We start from the raw sequence: 20,329 nt of genomic DNA on the forward strand, positions 1-20,329 counted from the left end.
AGCCAATGATTTAACCGGAAAGGGGTGACGTCGTGTTGGATAGGGTGGGGTCCTAGCGCAACTTCAGAAAAAGCTGAACAAGGAAGCGCGGAGGAGGTAGGAAAAGTTTGGGATTTTGTTCCAGGGGTCTCTTGGTGGTTTCTGGGCTTGGAGGGGTGGTGGTGGTTTGCAGACGTTTCATGACCCAACTAGGGAATATCATCAATGCTAGAAGGAAGTGTTGTTTGCAGAGAGGAGGAAGAGGAAGGAAGAAAAGGAAAAGAGGAGGAGGGATCCTTAGTGAACTCTGAGCTTGGAGGTTTTCTTGCAGACGATTCATGACCTAACTAGGGAATATCATCAGTGCTAGAAGGGAAGAGGGGATGTGGAGAGGAGGAGAAGGAGGAAGAAGAAAAAGAGAAGGAGGAGGAAGAAAAGGAGAGGAAGAGGAGAAGCAGACTTTTTGGTAGTTTTCTTGCAGACGTTTCATGACCCAACTATGTAACATCATCAGTCCTGGAAGGGTTTTTCTTCCATCTGGTTTCACTCTCCTGTTTTCTTAGGACGAGACCTTTATTACCATTCAGCCCTTTTTTATTTGATTCCAATATAGGTGGAAAATAGTTTCCTTAATCCCAGGTAGTTAGTTTGCCTTGCCTTCGACCTCCCTCTCTTAGGTTTGCTACATCATGATTATTCTCTTGCTGTTAATGAAGGTAGTCTTCGACTTAACAACCACAATTGAGCCCAAAATTTCTGTGGCTGAGCAAGACAGTCATTAAGTGAGTTTTGCCTCATTTTACGATTTTTCTGGCCACAGATGTTAATGGAATCACTGCAGTTGATAAGTTAGGAACCCGGTTGTTAAATGAATCTGGACTTTTATTGTCGGAAGTTCGCAAAAAGGGTGACCCTGGGACACTGCAACCGTCGTAAATATGAGTCAATTGCCAAATATCTGAATATAAATCAGGTAACCCCAGGGATGCTTGTGAGGGATCAGATGATGGCATGTATGTACAGAGGAAGCGCTGGGGATCAGAGGAAGGGGCGTATGTAGGGATAGAACCCTGGTATAGATGGAATGGACATGAGAGTGAGGAATATGCATTCTGATAAAAACATTTTCTCTTGTCTTCATTTCTTTGCCTTAAGCAGCCTGGCTCCTTCCTGTCTTCTCTCTCTCTACAGAAGGGGAGGGGGTGCAGGGGAGTAGGGGGTGCTGCCTCAGACAAAGTTTTAAAACTGCTTTTACTTTTCTCTGTGGAAAGGGGGTGTCACCGGGGAGTGGGGGTGCTACCTTGAGTTGCTCTGCAATAGGAAAGGGGTTGGAATTGCAGATCCTTAGCGAGGCAGAAGTTAACACCTTAAACCTCTAGCCAAGAATATTAAACAAGAATAGCTTGCTTATAAGAAAACCCCCCAAAACCACATAAAACTAGGATACTTTGCAAGATACCCGTGACCTGGGGTGAAACACAGATGACGTGACATTTAGCTATGGAGAGGGCTGAGATCCAAATAACCAATGTTATCAGTTATGCATGCATTATTAGGGGAAAAGCAATGGTTGAATGCGACCACCATTTGACTCCAAACAATTGCTCTAAGGTTCTCATCGAGGCCCTTGGCTAGCTTTTGAGCCAGGGTCCTTACATCTTGGTACCAAAATAGAAGCATAACTTTGTACCACACCTTGTGCCCAGTGACTTATCGGCTTCGACACCAAGCAAGGAGCCCATTTTAGGGGACAACAAAGGTCATGTGAAAAATGGTCATAAGTCACTTTTTTCAACCCTGTTGTGTCCTGTTCAATTGTCTGGTCAGTAAATGAACTGTTGCAAGTTGTTGCAATTGGGGAAATCCAGCCCTTGTCATAGCATGTTGTGTAGGTTTTTATGCTAAATTGACCTATTAAGTCCTAATAATTATGTCCTAATAATGTCCTAATAAGTCAATTCTCATTTTAACATTTTAGCATTTTGGCTAGGCTTAGAAAAGAATATGTGCATATGTTTAATCTGTTTAGTCTGTTCTCAAGCATGCAATTTGTTTTTCTTAGCTTTTGGGTTACAGATGGAGGGGGACAAACTTATGGTCCCCCCCAGTGGGGACCAAGGCTCTCAGCGAAGCAGCGTCTCTTCCACCGGTCCTCGTGGTGAGTGAAAGGAAAATGCCCCCTGCCTCCCCCCTCCCAAAGGATATATGAGTGAAAATCAACATGTTCCTAAATTATTTACTGTATGGCATATCATACAGGGACTAGTAAAATATATTACCGTTTCACTTAGATTAGTAAAGCACAATAAAATGTACATGTTAAAAAGATCTATATTCAGAAGCCAGTGTCTAGGCCAGGGGTATCCAACTCGCGTCCTCACAGTTTGTCCCGTGACGTATTGCAACTTTTCCCCGCTTCACTAAGCCGGGCATGGGCGTGGCCCTGGTCTAGGCCATCTAACCATTGAAGCACAGCATCATTGATATTAAATTAATCAGATATTGGACCGGTAGATACCCTCAGTTTACAGCTGGTCAGGATGTGATCTACGAATTGATGAGGGACCCCATGGTCACACCCCACAGTCACACTATGCCCCATTTATAAGAGTCCTATTGAGTCTGAGTGGCCACCAGAATATTTGCAGACAGATTCAAGCAATGCCCTGGAGACAAAATGCAAAGCATGTCTCACCACAGCTTCCACCTGCAAATTCAGGACTTCCAAGGATGGAGGCCTCCATGAATGCATACCCATGACAATGTTAACCTGTTAACGCTAGTGGTGGGATTCCAATTTTTTTACTACCGGTTCTGTGGGCATGGTTTGGTGGGCGTGGCTTGGTGGGTGCGGCAGGGGGAAGGTTACTGCAAAATCCCCATTCCCTCCCCACCCCACTAACCTGCTTTCCAGCTCTGTTCTCCTGTGCAGGGCAACCAAAGAAGACCCAGCCGATCAGCTGGGACTCAGTGGGAGGCAGAGAAGAGATGGAGTCGGTGCCAGTCAGAGGTGTTATTGGCCGGTTCTCCAGATTACTCAAAATTTCTGCTACCTGTTCTCCAGAACTGGTCAGAACCTTCTGAATACCACCTCTGGTTAACACCCCTTTCTTTGAGAGGAAGGGATTAGAGAGGAAGAGATTAAAAGAGAGTCAGCAGGCACACAATTTGGAATGCGCTGGGCTGTTTGTATAGTGGGTTTGAAGATGCTGGTGCCAACTCCTGCCTTTCAATGTTTATTCTGCATTGTGAGCCTGCTAACTCTCTTGTAATCCCTTTTTCTCCTATCTTCAAGGGTTAGGGAAAGCAAAACCACATGTAATGTTAATCATGTAAATGAAAAATGCTGTAAAGTCATAAACATATTGATTTTAGTAAGTGACGTTCACCAAAGTGGTGCCAATCCTGTTCAGGATTGTCTGTGTTCTTAATTTTTTTTAGTAACGGAGTTTTGCTTCTGTCCTTGCCAACCTGGTTCTGCACAACACTTCACTACTGGCTCTCGTGAACGACCCAGCATTTACATAATATGAGAAGCTTTATTAGTTCATTTTGGGGGATAGATTGATTTATTTTTTGTTTTAAGGAATTGTGGGATCATAGAAAATCAAATTGTTTCAGTCATCGGGTTGTGTGCTGTGTGAATAGCGCAACTGTTCTTCGTATGAGGCATGGTTAGAATGCAGTGTGTACTGCAGGCTACTTCTGCTGCCTGCAATTTGGCAGTTCAAATCTCACCAGGCTCAAGGTTGAATCAGCCTTCCGTCCTTCCAAGGTGGGTAAAATGAGGACCCAGATTGTTGGGGGCAAGAGGCTGACTCTGTAAACTGCTTAGAGAGGGCTGGGAAGCACTGTGAAGCAGTATATAAGTCTGAGTTATTGCTATTTTCCTCCCTTCCTTATGATTAGAATGCAGTACTGCAGGCTAACTCTGCACACTGTCAACAGTTTGACCCTGACCAGCTCAAGGTTGACTCGGCCTTCTGTCCTCCCGAGTTTGGTTAAATGAGGACCCCGATTGTTGGGGGCAAGAGACTGATTCTGTAAGTTGCTTAGAGTGGGCTGTAAAGTTCTGCAAAGTGGTATATAAGTCTGAGTGTTATTACTACTCTTCCTTTCTCTCCGCTTTAGCCCAGGATGTCCTGGTTTATCTTGTGGATGACACTGTGGTGCGTCTAACGATGGACAACCTACCCTCCGTCACTGCTCACGAGTTGCACCGTATGGTGTTGGATGTGCTGAAGCTGCCCGAATGTGCCCTGGAGATCTTCTCCTTGTGGCTCATCTCCCCCTTCCTTGGTAAGACTCCACGCTCTTTCCCCACCCTGCCCAAAGAGGCCTGGGTCGCGCTTCGGCAGCCCCACTGGTTGAGAGGGCAGAGATGTGAAGGGCAAGCGGTTGCCAGGCAGCCAGACTAAAGCCGAACGGTTTTGCCCTCTCTGTAGACTTCCTTGGCTCTGTGCTCACATAACCCTCTTCACTATGCCAGGTGCAAACCTCGAGGCTGTAAATGCAGCGTGCTAAACTTGGATTGTGGCAACCTTGGTCCTTTATTTTGCTGGCTCAGCATGTTTGCCATAAATTATTCCCTTGGATTTCAATCAATCAATCAATCAGAATAGAGCTGGAAGGGACCTTGGAGGTCTTCTAGTCCAACTCTCTCCTCAAGCAGAAGACCCTATAGCAGGGGTCTTCAACCTTGATAGCTTTAAGACTTGTGGACTTCAACTCCCAGAATTCCTCCTCCTCCAGTCATGTTAGCTCAGGAATTCTGGGAATTGAAGTCCACAAGTCTTAAACTTGCCAAGTTTGAAGACCCTTGTGATAGATGATACATAGATGATACATAGATATATAGATGATAGATTGATTGATAGGCACAAGGAGAGGGAGAGAGAAAGATGATAGGTGATAGATAAGGGGTCTTCAACCTTGACAGATTTAAAACTTGTGGACTTCAATTCCCAGAATTCCTCCTCCTCCAGTCATGTGAACTCAGGAATTCTGGGAGTTGAAGTCCACAAGTCTTGAACGTGCCAAGTTTGAAGACCCTTGCCCTATACCATTTCAGACAAACTGCTGTCCAGTCTATTCTTTAAAAACTCCAATGTTGAAGCACCCACAGCTCCTGGTGGCAAGCTGTTCCACTGGTTAATTGTCCTCATTGTTAGGAAATTTCTCCTTAGTTCCAGGTTGCTTCTCTCTTTGATGGGTTTCCATCCGCTGCTTTTTGTTCTGCCTTCGAAGTGCTTTAGAGAATAGCTTGACTCCTTCTTCTTTATGACAATGCATGAGATATTGGAAGACTGCTATCATGTCACCCCTAGTCCTTTCTTTCTCTAGACCAGTGGTCGCCAACCGGTGGAGTGGGCTGCGAGAAAATTTTGATGGGCCGCAGAGAAATCTCACCCCCAGAGCACCACCCCCCAAAGCAATTAATCCAGGCTGCGCAGAAACACAAGGCTGTGCAGCCCACATGGCCCGCGGGGATCCTCCCCACCCACTCACTTCTTACTTGGTAAACTTGCCTGCTAAATTGCTATTTTTCTTTTTTCCGACCATCATCTGTTCTGCTGTGCCGGGCGATTTAGATTAGCTAGGAAGCAGGAAATGGTTGGATTTCTTGCTTTCTCGCTAGCCTTTAGATCTTCGGCTCAGTACAGCCAAACCTCCCTTAGGACTGAAGGTTTGCTTGCAAGCAAATTCAATGCAGACTCACAGCAAGCAAATTTGAAAGACTGAGCTAGCCGATGGCAGATAGATAAAACACTGAATGATTCTGTGAGCAACTCAATCTGCTTGCTTTGCCTGATTTGGGGTAAAAGTAGCTCTTTTTTAAAATAAAAAATTCAATATTTATATAAATATTTATAATATTTACATACAAGCCACGCCCAGCTAGTCACATGACCACCAAGCCACACCCACAAATTAAGCCACACCCACAGAACCGGTTAGTGGTCCCTGGGATCTAAAATTATGAGTTTGGTGGTCCCTGAGGTCCAAAAGGTTGGCGACCCCTGCTCTAGACTAGCCATACCCAAATCCTGCAACCGTTCTTCATATATTTCAGTCTTCAGGCCTTTAATTATCTTAGCTGCTCTTCTCTGCACTTTTTCTAAAGTCTCATTTTTTAATATGTATAATGTGGTGGACCAAAACTGAGTGCAGTCTTCCAGGTATGCCTTACGAAGGCTTTATAAAGCGGTACTAATATTTCATGTGATTTTGATTCTATGCCTCTGTTAATGCAACCAAGGATTGTGTTAGCCTTTTTGGCGGCCAGCGCACACAGCTGGCTCATGTTTCAGCGATCGTCCACCAGGACTAGTTTTGCTTTGCAAGGTCATTTTGGGACTCAGTGGAAGCGTGTTGTTAATCAACCCGCATCGGCTGAATCCGCGCCTCTCTTTCTGTCTTGCAGAGGTTCAGCTGAAACCCAAACACCAACCCTATAAGATCTGCCGGCAGTGGCAAGAGCTGCTCTTCCGTTTCACCGGCTGCTCTGTGGATGAGATCATGGAAGGTGCTTTGCAGCTCCCCTGGGCAAATGGGATACGTACAAAAGTCCGTTCTCTAATCCTACAAAAAAAAGAGCTGTTCTTTCATTCCAGTTCTGCACCTACAAGAGGGGGGTCACTCAGTTTCATTGAGGGCCACATCAGGGTTGTGAATGATTTGGGAGGAGTGCGTGTGGCTGGGGGGGCGTGGCCAGTTTGGTGTCACTTGTGTCAGGGCACCTGTGGTGGCCAAGTGCTAAGACAGGACTTCCCTCAGAACCGCCCCCCTCATAATCTTCCTTCCTTCCCTTCCCTTCCCTTCCCTTCCCTTCCCTTCCCTTCCCTTCCCTTCCTTTCCTTTCCTTTCCTTTCCTTCCTTCCTTCCTTCCTTCCTCCCTTCCTCCCTCCCCTTCTTCCTTCCCTTCCTTCCTTCCTTCCTTTCCTTCCTTCCCTCTTTCTTCTCCTTCTTCCTTCTCCTCTTTCCTTATTTTTCCTTCCTTGCTCTCTTCCCATCTTCCCTTCTTTTTGTCTTTCATCTTTCCCTTTCTCCTTTCCCGTCCCTTCTGGCTTGCTCAAATGAAAAAGGCAAAGAAACATTTCTCATTTTGTTTTGTTTTTAGTTTGTTTTGATAGCCCTCTGCCAGCGAAAATGGAGCCGGGGTGGGCTATGCGTGAGACCCCCTGGGCCCCGTTTTTGCTGGCAGAGGCATCGCAGGCCATTGGAACTTCACACCATGACCAAATGACTAATCGACAGTTGAGGATTGTATGGTGTGTGGTTTATACTGTTGGAAGTTTATGGAACGTATTTACAGATAGACCTCGATTCACAACCACAATGAAGCTCAAAATTTCTGTTCCCTTCGCTTGTCCAAACATCACATGACTCCAGGACACAGCAACTGTCATAAGTACCAGTCAGTTGCCAAGTGTCTGGGTTTTGATCACATGACCATGGAGATGCTGCAGTTGTCCTAAGTGTGAAAAATGGTCATAACTCACGTTTTTAGTGCCGTTTCAACTTTGAACAGTCATTAAATGAACCATTGTAAATTGAGGGCTACTTGTATTCCTCTAAGGTGAACTGCTAGAACAAGGTTTAGACTGGAGATTGACAGAGTTGGAAGGGACCTTGTAGGTCATCTAGTCCCAACCCCCTGCCCAAGCAGGAGACCCTACACCATTTCTGACAAATGGCAGTCCAATCTTTTTTTGAAAAGCCTCTCCAGGGATGAAGCTCCCACAACCCCTGAGGGGGATTTAATCATTTCCAAAGTAGGTAAAAAGTAAATAATCCAATTCTGGGACTAATGCATACAGAAGATCTCTCTTTTGTTACCCGTAAGTTGTGTGTGTGGGGGTTGGCCAGGCCTGCCTTAAATTCTTCCCCGCAGAACCAGGATTTTAAATCACAGCCTGTCCTGTTTTTCTTCTCTGACTTTCTCGCAGATGAACCGTCGCTTCAATTCCGCAGAAATATCTTTTTTTTGAGAAGGAAGGAGCTGCAGGTAAGTTCAAAGAGAGTCCAGCTCATGCTTGCAAAATCCATTTATAGGTTTAGGGCAGGATGTGGCCTTCCAGTCCTTATTGTATACCCACCCCATGGGTTGAATAGTTGCCAGTTAGAACCACAGCAGAAAGTTTTAACACTTCTTTTCAGACACCCAAATATTGTTTAATCCTTGCTCAATAGAGCTTCATTTTCTTTGCTCTTGGAAGTCTTTTTTTCTTTTTCTACCGTTAAGCAAGAAATTTGTTAAGTGAATTTCCCCCCCCTCTTTTTTTCCCCAACCTTTCTTGCCACCGTTAAGTGAAACATTGCAGTTGATAAGTTAGTAACCTGGTTGTTGAATGAATCTGGTTGACTTTGCTTGTTAAGGAAGTTGCAAAAGGGGATTACATGACCCTGCGACACTGCAACCATCCTAAGTATGTGTGATGATCCGGGGTGTGACACAAAAATAACAAAGTCACAAAAGTAGAATAAATTCCTTTTAATGCCTACAACTTGGCCCCAATGTCCAATTTTCCTCGGCTCAAGATCAAACTCTTCCAAAAACAGTCTATGAAAGGAAGAAATGCAGTCCGAACCCTAAGTAAAGATAATTAGAAATTTTAAAAAACCAATACAAACCACCCTGAAGGAATTAACACGGCAGGCCAGGATGATAAATTGCAGACTTCCAAAGGATAACGCAGCACACAAAGTTGGGAGGATGCCAAAACCCAGATAAGTCTTACAAAGCTAATGCCCGCTTTGCTTCCAGCAAGGAGCTGTGTGCAAACGCCCCTCTTATATCCTGTTCTTCCAGCTGCAACTAATGAAGGGAATCAGGGCCCTTTCCTCCCCCATAAGCCACGCCACCCACGTTGCTCCCTTCTCCTTTCCTCCTTGCGTGCCCTAGGATGAAGAGGGGGTGGGCCTGGGTCTTCCTCTGAATGCCCAGCTGGACTGTGCCCTTCCCCAGTTTTCTCCACAGCCAGCAGAGCCCCACTCCCACTCCCTGTCAGCTGCTCAATCTCCCCTTCAGAATCAGACTCCAACAAGGGCATGCCAGTAAGTCTGAAAAACAGTTGTAAGTCGTATTTTTTCAGCGCCATTGTAACTTTGAACGGTCGCTAAACGAACTGTTGTAAAGTTGAGGACTACCAGTCTTCACCTGGGCTTGAAGTTGTTAGCTGATCTTTGGGACCCTGTCTTGGTTTTTCTCCAGATTCAGGATGAAGACGTTCTGCGGCTCTTGTACGAAGAGGCCAAGTACAACATTCTGGAAGGGCGGTATCCGTGTGACCAGGCCGATTGTGACGCGTTAGGAGCGCTGGTTTGCCGAATCAACTTGGGCCCCTACAACCCGCAGCAGCACACGGCTTCTTTCCTGAAGTAGGTGGGACACAAACAACCCCTGAATTCTATGTTGTTTCTCAAGACTAACGCTGGGAAGGTTTCTTCAAAGCAGAGGGAGAGTAAGATTGGTGAAAAATTAAGATATAATTGTGAAAAACATGTAGAGATAGTCCTCGACTTGCAACCGTTCATTTAGTGACTGTTTGGTTACAACAGTGCTGGAATAAGGGGACTTACCGCCATTTTTCACAATTATGGCCTTTCCAGCTTCCCCATGATCAAAATTCAGGCAACTGACTTGTATTTATGACGGTGGTTACGTCCCAAGGTCATTTGATTCGCTTTTGCGACCTGATGAGCAAAGTCAATGTGGGAAGTCCACAACCCCTGCTTTGCTGGCTGAGGGATTCTGGGAGTTGAAGTCCAAGTTTGGGGACCCCTGATTTATCACCCAAGCAGGCCCGTTGACGGGTAAAACAATAAAGCAGAAATGGACCACAAGTAATAAAACTCACATGGTTTTATTTCTCAGGAATCTCACACTGCTTAGGTACATGTAATTCTCAACTTACAACAGTTTATTTAGTGACAGTTCAAAGTTCCAGCAGCGCTGAAAAAAAGGGACTTAGGACTGTTTTTCACACTTACAACCTTTCCAGCATGCCCATAGTCACCTGATCAAAATTCAGACGCTTGGCCACTAGTTCACATTTATGACTTGCTGTGTCCCAAGATCATGCAATCTGTTTTTGTGACCTTCTAACAGGCAAGGTCAATGGGGAAGCCAGATTCACTTAACAACCAGGTTGCTAACTTAAACAACTGCAGTGGTTCACTTAACAACTGAGGCAAGAAAGGTCGCAAAACGGGGCAAAACTCACTTTACACATTTCTCAACAACAGAGATTTTGGGCCCATTGTGGCCATTAAATCGAGGACTCCCTCTTATCAATTCTGTTTTGAAAGCAGGTAGAAGAACAAGGCCTGGGAACCGCTGGCTGAGTGGGAGCTTCCGTTTTCCTTTCCTTTTTGTTGTTCCTTCCTTCCTAGGGAGAAGCTCGACTGTTTCTTGCCCTCCCACCTTTGCCACAGAGGCCACAAGCTCTTTGCCAGCCTTCGGAAGCGGGCCGGCTCCCGCAGGCCCATCAGCGAGCAGGGTCTCCTGCGGGCCTTTCGCGAGGTCCCGGAGGCAGAGGCTTGCGAAGAACACACCACTCTGCTCAGGTTGTACCATGGCTACCTGCAAAAGTGCCACGAGCTTCCTTACTACGGGTAGGTTTGAGTGGGACGTGAAGCCACGAAGCCCAGGAGAACTCTGGCAAGGCGTCATTCGGTCACGAATCACAAAGCACACGCTTTTTTTAAACAAAATTAATTTTATTGAATAAACATTAAAAACAATTGAACAGAGTTGCGACTTTCTTGGCCATCATTTTGGCCATACAAGCTATATTACAGAGATACACATAACAGTTAATTTTCTTTTTCCCTTTATGTTATTAGTATAGTGCTAGCTGAATATTATTTCTATTTACTTTTATCTATATTTATCTACAATTATCTACACATTTACCACTCTCTTTTATACTCCTGCATCCGTATCATCTTGTATTTGTCCATTATATTCCATTCTCTTTGGTTTACAAAACTTTAAGTTTCATTCCTATAAAGTGTCAACCCTTCCTTTCTTTTTCCTTGACTCTAGCCATTAATGTATTTTACTCCAGACTTCATAATCCTCTGTCCTCACCCTTATCTTTGATTTCTAAAGTTAGTCTGTCCATCTCTGCACAGACTAATATTTTCCTGATTATTTCACTTTCTGTAGGGGTATCTTCATTCTTCCAGTTTTGGATATACACCAATCTCACAGCTGTTATTATATATATCATTAAATATATTATTCCTTTAATGTATTTCTCATTAACAATTCCCAGTAAGAATGTTTCTGGTCTCAACTCTGCTTTCTGGTTAACCATCTCTTCTATCCAAACCCTTATTTTCCACCAGTATTTTTCTACTTTTATACATTTCCATCACATATGATAACCACACTCTTCTCTGCCTCGTCTCTCTCTCTCTCTCTCTCTCTGCAGCTGTGCCTTCTTCTTTGGGGAAATAGACAAGCCAGTTCAGGGGTTGCTGCATCGGACCGGACGCAAAGCCGTGACAGTGGCCATTAGCCTGGAGGGCGTCTATATTATGGACAGCAAGGAGAAGGTAAACCGGGGACGGCGGTGTGTAGATGGGCTGAGCTGTTTGGGGATTCTTCACCCTTTTTATGGATTCGACTTGCAAGTTGGATGAGATGGCCTGTTATTAGATTAGATGAACAGAGTTGGAAGGAACCTTGTAGGTCATCTAGTCAACCCCCTTGCCCAAGCAGGAGACCCTACACCATTTCCGACAGATTACAGATTGAGTTGGAAGGGACCTTATAGGTCATCTAGTCCAGGGGTCTGCAACCTTAAACACTCAAAGAGCCATTTGGACCCATTTCCCACAGAAAAGAAAACACTGGGAGCCGATAATTTAACAACCGGTGTGTAGCCAACTCGACGTCACTCACTCCCACCCAGTCGTCCTCCTCTGGAATATGGAGTGAGTCTCCATCCCCTGCCATCACCCTTACCTTCTCAGGCCAGGTGAGGAGTGATAGGGAGGGGCCAACCAGTTGTAGGATCAGCCAACAGGGAGCAACAGCAGAGGACTGAAAGAGCCTCATGTGGCTCCAGAGCCGCAGATTGCAGACGCCTAATCTAGTCTAACCCACTGCCCAAGCAGGAGACCCTACGCCATTTCTGACAGAGGGCAGCCCAGCCTCTTCTTAAAAGCCTCCAGGGATGAAGCTCCCACAACTTCCGAAGGCAACTTCTATTCCACTGGTTGATTGCTCTCACTTATTCAGTACAGGGGATCCTCAACTTAGAACCATTCATTTAGTGACCGAAGTTACAACAGCCCTGAAAAAGGCAACTTAGGACCATTTGCCATACTTATGACCAATGTGGCATCCCCATGTTCACGTGATCAAAATTCAGACAGTCCAAAACACAGGGAGTCCTCAACTTACAACAGTTTGTTGAGTGACTGCTCAAAGTTACCCCCCCAAAAAAGTGACTTAAGGCCGTTTGTCACATTCACAACCCATTGCAGCATCTCCGTGATCAGAATTCAGGCTCTTGGCAACCGACTTACATTTATGATGATGGCTGTGTCCCCAGAGTTACATGATCCCCTTTTGCAACCTTCATAGAAGGAAAATGTCAGGCTGCAGAACTTTTCCCATTCAATCAACTAGAATGAACTTCTGAAAACGTATCAAAAAGGAATCCTTTATTGAGATGAGAGGGGTCATGTAGGGGTTAAAAGCAGCATCTAAGGTCTCTCAGGCATGCAGAGATAGATACGGGAGTTTAAACCCCCTCCCCCCCTTATCTTGATGTGTATTTATTAAAACAAAGAGCCAACATATTAATTTCCCCCCCACCCCCTTTTTAGAACGATCTTTTTCAGAGTTTCCCAGGACACATCTCACTGTCGAATTTTTATGGTCTCTTCATCTCCTGACTGTCTCTCTCAGAGGTGATAGGTTCCGGCCATCTGGGTTTCATCCCTCCATTGTATCGTGTGTAGGTTATACAAATTCGATATAAGATTAAATATACTCAGGTTACATCAAGAAAGATTTCTTTATCAGTCTCCCCCCCCCCCTTTTCTTCTTCCATTGAAGAAATGACAGGTACATGGATCTGACAGTCAAATGGGGAAGCCAGGTTCACTTTTTTTAAAAAAAAGTTTTTTTTTATTTTTACAACAAAAACAAACAAATAAAACCAACTTTCAGTTCAATAGTGTGTTGGTTGTGTACTTATATCCTGTGCACATAGAAATATTATCATACATTTCTTACTTGTTTATATATATATATATATAACCATTCTAATCAATATTCTATCTTGCATTGGTCAATTATTATCATTAATATTGTAATTATTACCTTTCAAAAATATATTTCATCCTTACCTAAATTATATTCATTCTCTTGCTCAGTCTAAGTCAATTAATTGTAATATATTATTACTATTATCACTTGTTTCCGTTTCTTACTCTTCTGTCTAACCATTCATAAAATAAATTCAAAATCTTGTAATAATCTTTTTCTTCCTGTTCTCTAATTGACATTGTCAATCTACTCATTTTTGCACATTCACTTAATGACCCTGTTACTGAGTTAACTGCAGTGATTCACTTAACAACTGTGGCAAGAGAGGTTGTAAAATGGGGCAAAACTCAGTGAAGAAATGTCTCGCTTAAGAACCGAAATTTTTTAGTTTACTTTATTGTCATTGTACCTTGTACAAAGAAATTAAATGCCATCTTCAGTACATATTATAATTAAAAATAAAACACAAATCCACATCCTTCACATTCTATACAGTTGAATTGAAAACCCCTGATATTGCATTCATATTGCACTAGACAGTAGAATTCAATATAAGTTATTGCTTAGGGATAGAAACTGTTTTTCAGCCGATTTGTGCTTGTTTTTAATATCCTGTACCATCTGCCAGATGGTAATAATTCAAAAAAAGGATTCCCAGGATGAGATGGATCTTTGAGAATGTTTTGAACTTTCTTAAGGCAGCGGGAGCTATAAAGCTCTTCCAAAGAGGGAAGAGAGCAACCCCTGAACAAATGTCTTGCTTAAGAATTGAAATTTTGGGCTCACTTGTGGTCGTAAGTCGAGGACTACCTCTAAGGGGTTTCTTTTAAATTCGGAAGGCTATAAAGGCCCAGATCCTGGATGGGACAAAGTTGACAGAAGGCCCTTCTGTTGTTTCGCCTCCCGGATAAACCTTTTCTGCCTTCCTTGCAGGATGTTTTGCTGGGCCTGCGCTTCCAGGAGTTATCCTGGGACCACACGTTCCCAAGCGAGGAGGAACATATCCTGTGGTTGGAATTCGATGGGGAAACTGAAGGCCGACAAGTGAACAAGTTGCTCAAGGTTTACTCTAAGCAAGTATGTGTCTGCTGGGTGAGAGAGTTAAACTTTAATGGGTGTCACATAACAATTTACGTTACAATTAAACCTATTTTCTGGGCTCCGTTGTGGTTGTAATTCGAGGACTGCCTGTATCCTTTTTTTTTTTCCTTTCTGGCATTCCACTTTTCTTCCCTGTTCTCCCACATAGTGCTAAAATAAAGAGGCAGTCCTCAACTTACAACAGTTTGTTTAGTGACCGTTTAAAGTTACAGAGACACTGGAAAAATGTGGTGACCTTTCTTCACAGTTACAGTGACTTGGGACCGTTTTTCAGACTTATGACCATTGCAGCATCCCCAGGGCCACCTGATCAACATTTAGGGGCTTAACAACTGACTCATTTTTATGACAGTTACTAATTTAAGATCTGCAGTGACTCGATTAACAACTTCTGGTGAGAAAAGTCGTAAAATGGGGCAAAACCCGCTTAACCGATGTCTTGTTTAGCAGCATAAATTTTGGGCTCAGTTGTGGTCGTAAGTTGAGGACTGCCTGCATTAACTGGACCTGCGTCTCTCTTTTCAGGCCGAACTGATGAGTAGTCTAATCGAATACTGTATTGAGCTAAACGCGTCTACCAGGGCGCTGGATTCGGAGCCCACCACGGCCGCAGTGCCCACGTCTGATCAGCAGCTAGCCAAAATTCAGAGACAGAGCAGCGTGCTCTGTAGCCGGATCCAACGTTTAGCCACCATAGACTACGTCGAGGAAGGTAAGCTGGTGAAAAGAGAGAGAGAGGTTGGAGCAGGGTGTTTGTTGCCTTTCCCAAAACTTTGCCTCTGCAAATATCCAGCCAAAACATTTGCTTCTGAGCAGGTTTCCTTTCTAAGAAACACGATACTCCATTGCCTTAATTCACCCAGCAGCATTCTTCTTAGCAAGATGCATTCGTCAGTTGGGTCTGCATGCTAGAATTTTTCTTTACTAGGACACCTTACAACCAGTTATTAAATACTGCACCTCTGTATGGTTTGCCAATTGCACAGTGGCAGATAGGATGGCACTCCAGAGGGTGAACGTCATTGCCCAGAGGATCGTTGGTTGCCCTCTCCTCTCCTTGGAAGAGCTTTTTTTTTTTTTTCAGAATAGCATAGAATTCTCTATTGGCCAAATGTGACTGGACACACAAGGAATTTGTCTTGGTGCAAATGTTCTCAGTGTCCATAAAAAGAAAAGAGACATTTGTCCAGGGTCAAGAATCATGAGGTACAACACTTAGGGTCATAGGGTGCAATAAGCAATCAAATCATACTAGGAAACAGTCAATAAAAATCATAAGGATACAAGCAACAAAGTCACAGTCATACAAGTGGGAGGGGATGGGTGATAAAGAGCGATGAGAAGATTAACAGTAATAGTAGTGCAGACTTTGTAATAGTTGAACAGGGTTGAGGGAATGATTGGTTTCGCAGAGGGATGGCGTTCGGGAAAAAACTCTCCTTGTGTCTAGTTGTTCTGGTGTGCAGAGCCCTACAGCGTCGTTTTGAGGGAAGGAGTTGAAACAATTTATGTCCGGGATGTGAGGGGTCTGTAGATATTTTCACAGCCCTCTTTTTGACTCGTGCAGGGTACAAGTCCTCCATGGAAGGCAGGTTGGTAGTAATTGTTTTTTCTGCAGTCCTAATTACCCTCTGGAGTCTGTGTCTGTCCTGTTGGGTTGCTGAACCAAACCAGACAGTTATAGAGGTGCAGATGACAGATTCCCACTGCCTTAAGAAAGTTCAAAACATCCTCAAAGATCCATCTCATTCTGGGAACCCTTTTTTTTTTAGCTATTACCATCTGGAAGATGGTACAGAATAATAAAAACAAGGACAAATAGGCTGAAAAACAGCTTCTATCCCAGGGCAGGAGCTCTGTTGAATTCTGCTGTCTTGTGCAGTGTTGGTGCATTGTCGGGGGTTTTCGGTTCAATGTGTGGAGGGTGAAGGATGTGTGTTTCATGGTTATGATGTGCACTGAAGATGGTGTTTGATTTTGTTGTAACGAGATGCTGTGACAATAAAGTAAACTAAAAAAAACCTAACTGTGTGGGAGATAAGAAACAAAGAGAATTGCAGTCTTCCAATATTTGAGGGGCTGCCACAGAGAGGAGGAAGGGGTCAAGCTATTTTCCAAGGCCAGACAAGGAAGCATAGATGGAAACTGAACAAGGAGAGATTCAGACTGGAAATAAGGAGAAACTTTCTGACAGTGAGAACAATTAACCGGTGGAACGGATGTTGCCTTTGGAAGTTGTGGGAGCTTCATCCCTGGAAGCTTTCAAGAAGAGACTGGACTGCCCTCTGTCAGGAATGGTGTAGGGTCTCCTGCTTGGGCGGGGGGTTGGACTAGATGACCTACAAGATCCCTTCCAATTCTCTTAAATCTGAATCTTTCCTGTTTGTGAGAAATGGTGCTTTCTAAGAAACATGATACTCAGTTGCATCTGTTCTTCATTCATCCAACAGCATTCTTCTTAGCAAAATGCATTAATCAAATCGGCTCAGATAGAATTTTCTTTAGGACACATTACACCCAGTTACCTAATATGGGACACAAGAAGCGTAGAGAATTGCTCTTTCCTGTTCGTGAGAAACGGTGCAGCTATCTACTTGTTCGTATCTAGTCTGGTGACTGGGAATAGAAGACTGAGGTGTTGAAAAGCAACATTCTAGTTTTAAGCATAGTCAGAATTTCCTACATTAGTCATGGAACCTGAAGGCATTCGTGAAAAATAAAAATGAAATGTTCAAGGCTTCGTTGAAAGTGCTGGCTATTCATTAAAAAAACATAATGCAAGTGAGGTGTGGTGTCAGAAAGCTGAAAGACATAGAGCAAAGGTGGGGAACTTTGGCCCTTTTATGACTTATGGAGCTCAACTCCCAGAATTCCTGAGCCAGCCATGCTATTGCATAGCCTTATGTGGGGCTGTAAAACAGTAAAAGATTCATAATATCTGTGTCCAAGAAGATGATGCTGGAGGAAATTGATTAGCAATATTTTTTTTTTGTCTGTAAGAATAAAAAAAAAATGGAAACCAAATTTGTAATAGGCTGTCAAAAATCCCAATGTGCTCACAAGGCTAAAAATTTTATTTGGAGATTGTGTGATATCTGCCAATAGGATCTGTAAATTATAGTTGCCAGTTTTGCGCATCAACTGATACATGTTCAACAAACCCTGGTTAGGCTGTGATGTGTAAACCCAGACACTGACTGCGGGCAAGAGGCTGATTCTGTAAACGGCTTAGAGAGGGCTGGAAAGCACTGTGAAGCTGTATATAAGTCTAAGTGCTATTGCTATTGCCCTCCCTTCCTCCCCTGACTCTGTAAACCAGTTAGATAGGGCTGTAAAGCATCGTGAAGTGGTATATAGGTCTTAAGTGCTATTGCTTATTGCTATGCTATGCTATTTATGCCATGATGGCGCAGTGGTTAGAAGGCAGTATTGCAGGCTGACTCTGCTCACTGCCAGCAGTTCGATTTTGACCGGCTCAAGATTGACTCAGTCTTCCGTCCTTCTGAGGTCAGTAAAATGAGGACCCAGGTAGTTAGGGGCCATGTGCTATTGCTGTATCTCTACTTATATGTGTGTGTGTGTGCTTCTTCCTTGCTCCAGGGAAAGAGATCAAGAGGGTGAAACCTCGACGTACGACATCCTTCTTCGGCCGTCAGCTGTCGAATGCCCCTACCTCCTACTCAGCAGTACGGGCAGCTGAGAACTTGGAACAGGGCTGATCCCCATTTTGTTCCGGGGTAGAAAGGGGACCAGACCACTTTGGGGCAAGGTGACTAAAAGGCCAGCATCCTTGATTCTGCCTTCAGGGGTTACTTGCTGTCTACCTCTATCTCCAACTCCCTGTGTATATTTCCTTAGTGTCAGATTTCATTCCTGGGTTTAGTCTTACAGAGGTTGGGGTGTCAGAATGTACCAAGCTACTTTATATCCAGATGTTGAGTTTGTTCCTGGCATGCCGCAGAGTTGCCGTAAGAGATCCATTCTCCCTGCTTACATAGTGCCATGGTTACATTTTTTCCCCCAGACTCGTTTGGCCATGAGTTTTAATCCCCAATTGTTGATTTCTTCCTGCTTCCGTGTGATTCCGTGTGAGGGGGGGGAAAAGAAAGAAATTATCTCACAATCCTCAGTCTGGTCTGAGAATTACAGTGTTTGTAGCTCAAACCTTTGGAACAAGGCTCAGTTTGAGGGAAGGAAGGTGCCCAAGGTGTTCTGTCAGGCAGAATGCAACTTACTGTATATTTGAGGAGGGGGTGGTGGGTCTTTTCATTCTGTTTCCCCTGGATCTTGAAATTTGTGTTCTGTTTTGGGGGGTACTTGCTCCTCTTTTGTCCAACGTCAAGAGAAATGCATCTGGCTGATCGCTGGTTTCTATCCCCTCTGAATTTCTGTTTGGAAAAAAGTGCTTTTTTTCCTGTTTAAAACAAACTGACTTCCATTTTCAGACTCTGTTTGCCCACCTGTTGACTTTTATCTAGGGGGGTTGTTGCAATAAAAACAAGAATTAAAAAAGGCACCTGTGTTTCTATTCCTTTGAATTTATTAGTTTCCCACGTGCTGGCACATTTCTGTCTGCCCTGATTAAATTTATGTTTGGCTAAGCCACAATTAATGTTGGCTGCTCAGATTAACAAAAGGTGTTTTAAGGCTAATTGTGGGATGTGACCTTCTACTGTATTCACAGGAACCGGATAGGTCTATATTAACAAAATAGGATGGCTGTATTTGCACATGCAGTAAGTTACAACTGGGGGGGAAACACCACCAGCCAATGTGTGTATGTGTGTGTTATATCGCTACCCCATCCAAAATTAGAATGATAAATAATGGGCAAAATTTCTACAATCAATGAAGTGTTTCACAAAATGGCTGGGTTTCTATAACATGCTTAACATACTAAACCTAGACTTTGGTTTTCCACAATGTTCAGCATATATGAACCATGTACAGGTAGTCCTCCACTTACAACAGTTCATTTAGTGACTGTTCAAAGTTAACAATGGTACTGAAAAAAGTGATTTATGAAGGTTTTTCAGTTATGGCCATTGTAGCATCCTCAGGGTCACATGATTTACATTTGGATGATGGACAGCTGACTTTTATGAGGGCTGCAGTGTCACGGGGTCATGTGATACCCTTTTGCGACCTTCTGACAAGCAAAGTCAATGGGTTGAGGGGACAATTCATTGGAACAGCTTTCCTTCAGAAAATGTAGGTGCTTCGTCACTGGAGGTTTTTAAGACTGGACAGCCACCTGTCTGAAATGGTATAGGGTCTCCTGCTTGAGCGGAGGGTGGAGGGGGGGGTTGGACTAGAAGACCTCCAAGGTCCCTTCCAGCTCTATTCTGATTATCCTTTCGCGTGGGAACTTTAGCTCTAGCCTGCTTCTGCTGCAACCAATAACTCTTAGTAAAAGTACATATCACTTCAACCAAATGGAGTCGAGGGTCTTTCTTTCCTAGGGACCCGGCTGCGGCAGGTCTGACACCCATTTTGGAAAGGACAAGGAATCATGCCACTACAGGGCAGCTGTGATTGACATTACTGGGCATGCTCCAAAGTGAAGTCCAACTGTTTACAAACACTTTATCTTGAGGATCCTTGTTGCTGTTCCCAATCTGATCCGCCAGAGGGGGTCAGCAGCTGCTACAAATTTCTAGACTTGGCTCTCTGCTAAAATGCCACAAAACTCTTGAGTTTGCAGTTCTCAAAGTTTCCAAGCCTTCACACATAAAAAAAATCTATGCCTTCTGGTTTAATGCTTAAGACAAGTGTGAAAAAGTCTAGTGTTGCTTTGGAAAATCTGCATATAACCTGTGAACTTAGTAAAAGCAAGATAATGAGACTTTGGGGAAAGTGCAAAGAAGAGCAACTAAGACGATTAAGGGCCAAGAGACAAAAATCTATGAGGAACGGCTGTAGGAACTGGATATGCAGAGTCTAGAGAAAAGAAGGACC

The 20,329-nt window shown here is 43.9% G+C and overlaps 1 protein-coding gene across 3 annotated transcripts; it reads left to right on the forward strand.

The window, feature by feature from the left end:
* Positions 1-65: 65 nt before the first annotated feature.
* FRMD8 (FERM domain containing 8) lies at positions 66-18,466 on the forward strand. 3 transcript variants are annotated; one of them, XM_087913756.1, is made up of 11 exons: positions 66-96; positions 2,042-2,137; positions 4,111-4,278; positions 6,404-6,505; positions 7,929-7,987; positions 9,194-9,360; positions 10,375-10,596; positions 11,421-11,544; positions 14,204-14,347; positions 14,897-15,083; positions 17,972-18,466. In XM_087913756.1, exons 2-11 carry the CDS (start codon positions 2,056-2,058, stop codon positions 18,088-18,090), a joined length of 1,374 nt encoding a protein of 457 aa, XP_087769882.1. In that variant the 5' UTR covers positions 66-96; positions 2,042-2,055; the 3' UTR covers positions 18,091-18,466. The 3 variants fall into 3 exon arrangements, with proteins under 3 accessions (XP_087769882.1, XP_026577599.1, XP_087769883.1); XM_026721814.2 differs by having other exon boundaries at positions 2,056-2,137; XM_087913757.1 differs by lacking the exons at positions 66-96; positions 2,042-2,137 and adding an exon at positions 3,920-4,022.
* The last annotated feature ends 1,863 nt before the right edge of the window (positions 18,467-20,329 follow it).

This window comes from Pseudonaja textilis, chromosome 16 (genome assembly GCF_049901715.1).
Source record: "Pseudonaja textilis isolate UNSWEBS1 chromosome 16, rPseTex1.2, whole genome shotgun sequence".
NCBI lineage: Eukaryota > Metazoa > Chordata > Lepidosauria > Squamata > Elapidae > Pseudonaja > Pseudonaja textilis.